Raw genomic sequence first — 10,795 nt, 5'->3', positions numbered from 1 at the left:
GTGTGAGGCAAACTTGAAAAGGTAACAGGTATGGCCTGAATCATGCTGGATGTTGAAGACCAGAAGTCTTCACATTGGACTACTTGCTTCTTTTATGTACACAAATGTTTGTCACGGGGTACTCTTTAAGTACCTTTAAGGGAATCAACTTCAGTACGAACTTTGTTAACAGTGATTTGCCCCAAAATGTTTCAGCCATTTGCCAGTTTAACTCTTCACTTCCCTTTCAAATATCCTATCTCCCACTTTACAAAAAAAAGTCATACCTCTCATTCATTTATTGCCTCACAATGTGAAAATTCCAAGGGACAATTCCAGAAGGCATAGCTCCTAAGTTCCTTGTGGGCAAAGCAAAGAGCATTTTGGAAGAGGGGGTCTATAGCTTTATGATGCTGGTAACAAGCTCTTGGTAAGATTTTTTGTCCTGTCATCTCTGTCTTTGTCTGTCTCTCTCTTCCCCTTCTTAGAATTCAAAAGTGAGAAGCAAGAAAGTTGTCAGAGGAATACATGTTTTTTTGAAATTTGAATGCATGATTATTGGAATTTTTTTAAAAAGTCTTTTTCTAAGAATCAGTGAGGAGAAATAGTATTTTTCAAACTTATAGCTTTCAGCTTCTATTTTAGAAGTTTCATGAAAAACAATATGCTTTCACAGAACCACAGCTGGACTATGCTGTGTTTGAATACATACTTTTCAAGATTATTCTGAAACTCTTATCTCCAAAATTCCATAGATATCCTGAAACGAGTCACCTTAATGGAGTAGATGACCAGCAATCCAGGCACATTCTCAAATTTATTTTGCAAAGGCAGCCTGAGAAATTTATAGCATAGTTCAGACTTGCCAAAATCTATGAATCTTTCCTGAGGTTGTGTCTTTATATCTATTAAGTAACTCTGTAGCTATTCAAAGATTATGATTCCATTGAATCCAGGAAAATTCATTAATATTAATCATCTATATATTTTGTGATGACTGAATTCAGAAAAATTCTGGAAGCTCTTTTAACTAACTAATATAAGCTTCACACAGCTGCTTCATGGAGACAAAATGACAAAACGGCATCAGAAGTCACCCTGAAGAACTAAGGTCGAAGCAAACACAACAACAAATTAGTGCATTAGTTTACAACTTGGGTGAATATTAACAGGTACAATTTATGAATTAACACTATTTCCTACCCTAGATATGTGTTATAACTTCATACAGTTATATAAACAAAATTTATTTTAAATTAATACAAGCTTTGGAGTTAGAGCTTGAATTGCTGAGAGGTAAAAAATGAACGCTGTTGTTTTTTTTTTTTATAATTGTTTCTAAAAGAGTCCTCTCTTCTTTACCTTGGCGGTCAGAAAGCAGAGATTTTAAATTAAGAGACAAGCAGAGGGGCTTCTCTGGTGGCGCAGTGGTTGAGAATCTGCCTGCCAATGCAGGGAACACGGGTTCGAGCCCTGGTCTGGGAGGATCCCACATGCCGCGGAGCAACTAGGCCCGTGAGCCACAACTACTGAGCCTGCGCATCTGGAGCCTGTGCTCCGCAATAAGAGAGGCTGCGATAATGAGAGGCCCCCGCACCGCGATGAAGAGTGGCCCCCACTTGCCGCAACTAGAGAAAGCCCTCGCACAGAAACGAAGACCCAACACAGCCAGAAATAAATAAATAAATAAAAATTTAAAATAGACATACATTAAAAAAAAAAAGTGGGAATTAAAAAAAAAAAGAGACAAGCAGAGCCTAGTCCAGCACAAGAAATTTAACTAGTCAGCTAAGACTCTGTGGAGCACAAAATGCATAAATATTATGGGGAAGTGTAATTTATTGCACATCACCTCATGGAACAAAGATTACTGACCAAAAAGGAGAGCAATCTAGCTTACTAAAATCTATCAGAATGATTTTTAAAAAAAATTATTTATTTGGCTGTGCCAGGTCAGCACACGGATCTTCATTGCTGCGTGAGGGATCTTCGTTGCAGCACGCAGAATCTTAGTTGCGGCATGTGGGATCTAGTTCCCTGACCAGAGATTGAACCCGGGCCCCCTGCATTGGGAGTGTGGAGTCTTAGCCACTGGACCACCAGGGAAGTCCCATATCAGGAAGATTTTTTTGTGTGTGGCTATGCATGGATGAATCTAAGCAATTGTTATGTGGTCTTTTCTATTTTTAACGCTGTAGCCTCCTGACAGCTCACTTGTGAATTAGCTGCAATCACCTTCAGAAGCAGAAAATTTTCTTCCCATAGACTAACATAGACTAACTGGTTAATTATTTCTGCCAGTTAACACACTATTTGTAATGCTTAAGGGAACCTAAAGGGCAGGTTCATCAACTTCAAAGCTCAGGACATTGCTTCTACCTTTTTATTTATTTATTTTTATTTTATTTATTTTTGGCTGTGTTGGGTCTTCGCTGCTGCACGCAGCCTTTCTCTAGTTGTGGTGCGCGGGCTTCTCTTTGCGGTGGCTTCTCTTACCAAGGAGCACTGGCTCTAGGTGCATGGGCTTCAGTAGTTGTGGCTCGCGGGCTTAGTTGCTCTGCGGCATGTGGGATATTCCCGGACCAGGGATCCAACCCGTGTCCCCTGCAGTGGCAGGCGGATTCTTAACCATTGCGCCACCAGAGAAGTCTCGGTTCTACCTTTTTAAATGTCTGTGAAGACCCAGATTTGAGGTGGACTCAGGAATAAAAGGATTTCTTGTGGACAATTACCAATAGTCTGAACAAGGTGTAAAGTACATCACTACTTTCTGTGCCTAAGAGTTGGATGAATCATAAAAAAGGTAAAATAAACTTAAGAATGGTTTGCTCTTACCTGATGGGGCATGTTGAATAAGCCTGATCTCATTTTGAATGGCTGATCTCAGGACTTTGAGATCAAAGTGTGGGAGGCCTGGAGTTTCTTTTCCTGTTACAGTTGTAAGAAAAGGACATTCTGGGTTAGGAACTTCAGTTAGGGTATCAAGTACAGAGAATTTAACGTTCAGGCTGGATCTCTTACGCATGTCTTGCTGGAGCACAAAAAAGTGTATCCCAGCTTGCATGAAGCTCTGGTCTTATCCTAACAGACTAAGAGAAGAAGAGATGTAAAAAATTAAATGCAAGTTAATCTGTAATAGGCTCCAAAGAAATACACGGTGAGCGGATAAAGGAAGATTTCTGAAAATGGAGAAGGTACTTCCATGTCAGGAAAGAAAAGGTCTAGTTTAGTCAGCAAACTTTGGGGAAAAGACGTAATTTCCTCAGGTGTCTTGACAGAGGTGAGAGCAGTGATAGCTCACTTAGGAGTAGATCAAGAAAAGGACTCTGTAAGTTTAGATACCCATTTGTCCAAAAGACCTTTTTCACAATGGAAACAACAGGTTTCCCACACATAAACTTTCCCAGCTCTTAGACATGGCCTTTCCTCCTCAACTTCTGTATCACTTCCTCTCTTTTAGGTTTTAAAGTCTTCCTCTTGTAATGTCAGGATGTTAGTTTCAGTAGTTTCTTTTTATCTTGAAAATTGATACCACACAGCAATTAGTAACAAAGACAAGGAGTAAATGGTTTTGTCTGCCACCCTGTACAGATGGGTATTTTTTTGAATTGTGTACAGTGAATGACAAAGACAGCTGCCACTGTAAGAAGAGCAATTACTTTGGCATTTTCAGTACCTCGATGCTTAGAGATTTTACTTTCCCCAGAGTCAACTGCCTTTTGTCCTTTACTTTCACTTAAATTTTGCTGAACTTGTGGTTAAGACTGCTATTTTCAATTCACTCTCCCCCTTCCTCATTAATAGAATGCCAATTCTATTCAGAGTAGCAACACATCCAGCTTTAAGACTGTATTTCTCAGCTTCTCTTATGGGGTGGGGCTATGGAGATGTATTCAAAAGTGTTCTGCAACTTGTTCTGAGTCTTAAAAGGGGAAGCTTTTATCTTCCCTGCTGCCTAGAATGCAGGTATAATAGCTGAAATTCCCACAGCCATATTTGACCTTGGGGTATAATCCAAGTGCTGGGGATAGAAAAAAATTCCTAAATCGCCAGAACCTTATATCATAAAGCAGCACTTCCCAAGTTCTGTATTGGTTCTCTGGATGTCACTGATATAAGCACAACAAAATAAACTATAATAAGTCACTGTTACTACCTTTCTTGTTACATGAGCAAAAAAAACCTTAAAATGTTCATTTATAAAAATATTCTTAAATATATAACCACTTTGCAAGCTAGTAAGACTTTACTCCCTAGGGCATCTAGAATAAAATTGTAAATAAAATTGTTAAGTGGACTCTAAAGGCAAGGGGGTAGGGTACGGAGGAGGGCTTTTGTCAATCGGGACAACAGACAATATAGAATATAAACTATGCTTAGATAAACATGAAAAAAGAGAAGATATTTAAAAAAACAGGTTCGCATAGTAACCAAATATTTTTCAAGTAAACAACGATCATTGAAATTAAAAACTACAAATATAAAAAGCATGAACCTGAATTGGATACCTATTTGGAAAAACATAAGCTATGAAAGACAATTCTTAGGAACTGCTGGGGAAATCTAAACATGGACTACATATATTATGGAATTACAGTTAATTTTTTAAGTTTACCCAGAATGTATCAGAGATGAAAAGCACAAAAAGCAGTAAGAAACTCTACAACAGTACTTATGTTAACTTTACAACAGTACTTAAGTACCAAAGTACTACTTATTAATATACTTTTATGTAACTTAATAATCCATTTTGTTCTTGAGCTTCTCATCACAACACCAGAATTGGTTGACTACGTGACTTAGAACTTCTTGAACCTCTTTTCCATAGACCTAAGTCTTCACACGTTACAGACTGAATTCTGCTGGAAACCTTCTGGGAGGAAAATCCAATACATACACCAGCAAATCAGACCAATTAATTTCTCAGTATTCTAACACTGTATTTTTTTCCAACTCCATCCTTGCATCTGTTGGCATCAAATCATGAAACTTCTGCACCCGAGTCAGTCTTTCATAGATTTGACTCAATGTGGAGTTGACAGCCTGTGAAGACTGAACTCACACTTGTTTTACTTTCTGCTTTATTTCAATTCTAAGATATCAGTTGCAAGATGTACCATTAATTTTATGTACCATTGAGAACAAGAAAACAATTTCAACTGTGACAATGTGATAGTCCTTACTACAAAATACATGAACTGCTTACAGCAGCCTTTTTGAAATTTCAATGTTTCTTATGAATAAAACTGCACTGCTTGGCATTTGGTGGACAATTCTTTGCATTATAACTTATGGGCAGCTCCCCTGCTTAGGTCCCCCAAAAAACCTGGTTGCCACTTTGCAAGAAAATATGGAAGTGTGACTATCCTTCCAACAATGAGTATTTCCTCCCTTTATTATCTAGTTTATGTCCTGCTGCCTCTGCCATTTTGCATATAAGTTAACATTTTATTTTGTTGCTGAGCAATCCTTTGTAACACACTTTTAAATAGCAATTAAATAAATGCTTACAAACCATTATAACTAAGTTCACACAGGGACAAGCAGGGAAATGTCAGTGGTATTGCCTCGCCACTGTAATTTTCAGGTGCCATTGTTTATAAAATACACCCTGATTTCCAGACATGCTAAAATGTGAAGAAAAAAATGCATCCTACTGTTGGTTGAGATATCCTCACAACTGACTCAGGAATTAGCTTTGTGATCCCATCTTCAAAGTTCAAATGACTTGACCAAGATTCTAATGGGTGCCTAGACCAGGATTCAGACCCACTTATGAGACAATTCTAGTTCTCTTTCACAATTTGTAACTGAGACATTGCCTTGTTCCAAGAGTTAAACAGCACTAAACCAAACGTCTCGAATGGCCAGTTTATCAGTGTGCTTTGCTGTCAAATACCTTGAGGCTGGCCTGATATGATTAACTTTCAATTAAGCAAAAAATGCCCACCCTAGATTTAATTTGCTATAGCTATCATAGTCTCATTTTGGTCAAAGCTTGGTTTCTTAAACATCCAGAACATATCAAGGCAGGCAATGGGGCTATAGGGTAAGAAAATTACATGTGACCACTGATGGAAATGGTGACAGCTGTTCTAAAACAAACATGAACTTACAGCTGATTTCAAATACAGCAAACGATTTGGACTTGAAGTCTTGACTGATCCAAGAAAACCTCTTTTTAGGCAAATACCAGTGATCAAATCAAGCTTTTAACAAAGTTGAAGTTTTAAACAAAGTCCTTCAATATTCCTCTTTGAACACATTTAAAAATCTTACCATCTGTTCTAAAATATGACTATTTTATGTATGATTACATTCTACTAAAATGATGCTAGTTTTTGCCAAAGACCTATAAAGTTAGGAGTACAGCAATTATACCAAGTTGCTGATTCTCCACGAACGTGAGGCACTTCAGATGCTTAGGTTTTAGTCTAGGTTTATAGAAGGCTAATTTAATCCTCTGGAAACAGCTTTACCCAAGTTGGTTTCCTTTTTCTACTCCCTTTTCATATTTCGTAGGCACTCTACACATTTTTTCCTCTCCGCCCACCTTTCTTAAAGGGACTACTTACAAGGGTTGTTTTACAAGAGTGCAATTAATCAAGAATATGTGCAGTAGCTTTTTGCCCCTTGGTTCTCATTAAGGCTAATTTTAAGCTTTGTTACCCCTAGCTCCTAACCAGAATAAAGAAGATGCTTTTTAACCGCAAATAAAGGTAAAATGTGCACCAAGCTGTCACAGGAAGGACTTGTTTCTTGGGAACAGAAGGTATCTCAGGAGCATGTTCATTTTATACAAGTGCTGCCTTTACTTAATAACCTTAGAAATAATATTTAGTAGTCAACAGGTTTCAAACTTCATTTAAAAATGTTACCTAATACCTAAACACAAATAACTACTTTCATTAATATAGGAATAAGTTTGAGCCAATAAAGGGAAAATAAATGTAAACCAAGTTTATTTTGCTTTTTAAGTAGTGTTCTTAAAGCACTACAGCTTGGTAAACAATGTAAATTAGTATAAGTCATCTCAAAAGCCAGAGTTTTGTTTTGTTTTTTAATGAGTTGTTAAAAAGATGCAGCCTATTCTAACAGGATAAATATTTTTAACCATTTCACTTCGAGTTAATGAAGGCTCACAAATGAGCAACACTCCTCATTGAGGAAAACAAAAAGCTGTTGTCGACAAGCGACAGCACACACACACACAAACAAAAAGAACTGTGTAAAAATAACTAACTGTGTTCCCATATTTTTTGAAGTCGCTTTACAATGGGATGATATGCACATGATCCTGCTGCAAACTTGCCAAACAGACTTGTAATACATGTAGCCTAGACAAACAATTCAGTCCAAGAGGTGCTAATTTCAGACAATGCAGCACTATAATAATCCTTTTAACAACGCAATTTGTCTTACTCATTATCTTTTCTTCTAGACTGAAATACAGGCTAGAAAGAAAATGCTCCCTAATTAAAAATTGGTATTGTTTACAGGAAAAACTGTATAATTTTGCATTAGAATTTACAAGTATATGTTCAAATTGAATTTGCCTCCTCCCCCCATCCCAGCCACAAAATGGGCATGAAGTAAAATTTTAAAAAATGCCTTAATTTCCAACTTCATGCAAACTAAATAAAGATGACCAAACAAAAGCTTAAACAATGGAAGGATATTTCACAGAAAATTTCTTATACAAAAAACACATAAGAAAAAGGGCCACTAGGTGACATTTTAATTTACAAATTGGCATCATTTTGGTCGACAAATATCCAGATGCTGTTTTCATCTGCTAACAAGAGTTGCAGAGGAAAAAAAAAAAAAAAAAAAAAAAGAAACAGAAAAAGAAAAAAAAAAAAAAAAACCCAGCATGACTTCTGACTTTAATCACACATTTCTTCTGGAATTTCATGTGGATTAAGGATGCCAGGGACAGACATCTGAAGTTTATGTTTCTCTTCCTGAGCCTGTCGAAGGGCTGTTTCTCTTTCTTCCAAAAAGAGATCCGATGTATCTTCACCTGCAAACTCCTGTGGAAACAGATAGTTGAAATGTCAACATACTTTAGTAAACCTCAATTCGGAAAATGACTTGCCTTTGGGAAAAAAAAGTGTAGATAAGCACCTCCCAGTTTACACAAGCAATATAATTTATCCATCAATTATTGAGTTTAAATTATGGTATATTATTTTTATAATTCTACACAATTGAATTAAAAACCAAAGGTGTTAGTTGGGGGGAAAAAAGATTTCAAAAGAGGGATAGTATAATGCCATATACAAAATATACTCCATAAGCAATGATACCAAGAAAGACTAATGAGCAAGTTTAACTATAATTGTCCTCACAGCTGTGTTTCAGACAATTTTCATCCTTTATACACTCTCTACTTTATGAATTAGTTTGTTTGTTTTTTTACTAATTTTATATTTACAGTAAAAAAACAAACAAACAAAAAACAAAACCCAACAACAAAACCTTTGTATTTTGGAGGGAAAAAACCCTAAATATCTTATGTGACCAATTCTTTAACAGACATAGATAACTCATCAACTACTCATGAGTTTTATGGTACTTTTTGTATTTCTTTAAAGCATGATGATACAAGAAAAATCCCTCTTCCCATAAGTAAATGGAGCATTGTAACAACAGTAAAAATAGGCTGGTTATCTGCTAATTATCATGTTCCCCCCTAAAATGAATTCCTTACTAACAAAATGGAAAATCCCAAAAGGAACTACCAATGTGTTTCTTTCACCCATTCCACTCCTTTAAAAATACCTATGGGATTCAATCACAATGTTGCAATAGATATTCTGAAATGAATTATATTAAAAAGTTCCCCCGAACATTTCAAACCTATCTCCTCTTCCTGGCCTTCACTTTGAAAGTGTTTCTTTCTGTAATCAGTCTCAAAAGAGTAAGACTACACATATTTTAAAACCCACTCATTTTGCATTACAAAAAGTGGTCAATTCTGGATGCAAGAATTCAATCAGTATTTAGTCAATACTTCTGCAACTGCAAATAAAATACATACCTTTATCTGTACCAGGAAATCCCTAAGATGCTCCTTGAATGCAGGAATATCCTGATTTAAGCTGAAAAGTCCTGTCACAAAGAGCTTTACTTGAGCACTGCAAGTCAAAACACAATGATTAATTAATTGCTTTAAAAAAAAAACTTAAAAATTTAAGTTTATTAAAAAGTCTATTTATACTTACTCCTGAAGATGAGGGAATGCAGACTTAAGAAGATTAGCCACATATTCCTGAATAAACATTTGGTTGTTAACCGGATTTCCAGGATTTAATGGTGTACTTATTTTTCCTTCTTCAACCAAATTAAACATATATGCAAGGATAGATGCATGCATTGTCAAACCTGTTGATAAGAAGGACATCATTAACTCCAAGATGTAATAGCAACCGGAACACATATTTTTATGGCTTTAAATTCTTACCAGCAGTATGTGAGGTGTCTGTCACGACAGAAAAGATATGCTGAAGAATATCACAAAAATAAGTTTGATAGAAACTCTGAGCTGCAGCTTCTTCTTGTGCAACATTTTGTAAGAGTGTAAAAAGTATCTGTAAGCCTAAAATACATATAATGCCAACAACGTTATTACATACTGACATTCATGATAGTGTTTCAGCTATTAAACAATTCATTCAAAGTCCATTCGCCCCTCTTCTTTTGCTAATGACAATTATTTGCCTAAATTATCTTGACTCAGTAATGGAGTTAAACTGGAATCAATGTCTGCTAACTTACAGGCTATAATCTAACCATTACCACCTTTCCAGTATTTCTGAAGGTTTAGTTGATTCTCTCTACATCCACTCCAAAAGCAGTGCAACTGAGTAGATTCTTCTATTACATAAAACAGTTACTATTTAAAAGGAAAACAAACCCTCCAACTATAAAGTCTTTTTGTTTTATCCTTAGTTGACCCTCGGTGCCACAGAGGAAAAGCATATGGGGAAAAGGAAACACTGGTGAGGATACGGGTGAGTGATGGTCTCCCTGCCTTGAATCTTATGCCCATCTCCCCGTAACTCAATTCTGCCTATGAACTCACTCTGGATCTGATTAAACTGTTTATAGGACTTACTCAGACCTATCTATGCAATTGATGCATTCAAACAAAACCATGACAAGTGAAGTGATACCTACTTGTCTACCACTATACACCTACCTGTAAGTGTCTGTACACGGACTGTGGGGTTGGTAGGCAAATGAATAAAGAACATCGTTTCTATGTATTTACCTGTATCTGCTACATTCCTCATAGTATGTTTGAAAGCCCAAATGATGGAATCCAAAACAAGTTTAAACTGTGCAGGTGGAATAGCCAGGAATGCTGGGAAACAATGAGAATTGACAGCCTGAAGTAGTAAGAAAAAGTTCGTTCTGTGCTCAGGATATTCCTCAAAGTCCTAAAAACAAATAGTGGGAACAAAATAAAGTTTCAATGCCTGAATTATGTTAAATGGAAGGGGGAAAGCAAGCCCTAATTCAGTATAAATGTTTGGCGTTGTTAGTGGACCCCGTAAGATGTGAAAGTCAAACTCAAAAGATAACAGAATTCACCTGCCAGGGAAGACAAAATTACTATTTATTAGACAAATGAATTACCAAAGTGAAGGAATACAAGTTCACCTTATTATAAAGAGAACTCAACAAAACCCACATAAAGACCGTCATATTTTCTATTAACTCTGAGGCTGTTATTACCACTTTTAAGTGACTTTGAGATCACTAATACAGATTAGAAAAATTGTTATCTACTGTGTAAATGTGTACACTT

The 10,795-nt window shown here is 36.4% G+C and overlaps 1 protein-coding gene across 3 annotated transcripts in view; it reads right to left on the bottom strand.

The window, feature by feature from the left end:
• Positions 1-6,924: 6,924 nt before the first annotated feature.
• XPO1 (exportin 1) overlaps positions 6,925-10,795 on the bottom strand; it is a 41,829-nt gene continuing 37,958 nt past the window's right edge. For all 3 annotated transcript variants that reach the window (XM_082358016.1, XM_082358015.1, XM_082358017.1), the window contains 5 exons: positions 10,256-10,424; positions 9,446-9,580; positions 9,207-9,366; positions 9,023-9,119; positions 6,925-8,012 (listed from right to left, as the gene is read on the bottom strand). In XM_082358016.1, coding sequence (XP_082214142.1) covers positions 7,866-8,012; positions 9,023-9,119; positions 9,207-9,366; positions 9,446-9,580; positions 10,256-10,424 — 708 coding nt within the window. In that variant the 3' untranslated portion in view covers positions 6,925-7,865. The remainder of the gene's footprint in view (positions 8,013-9,022; positions 9,120-9,206; positions 9,367-9,445; positions 9,581-10,255; positions 10,425-10,795) is intronic.

The sequence above is a fragment of the Balaenoptera borealis genome (assembly GCF_965194805.1).
Source record: "Balaenoptera borealis genome assembly, chromosome: 15".
Lineage (NCBI taxonomy): Eukaryota > Metazoa > Chordata > Mammalia > Artiodactyla > Balaenopteridae > Balaenoptera > Balaenoptera borealis.
The sequence above is the reverse complement of the archived record's forward strand: the minus strand, read 5'-3'. Positions and strand labels throughout refer to the sequence as shown.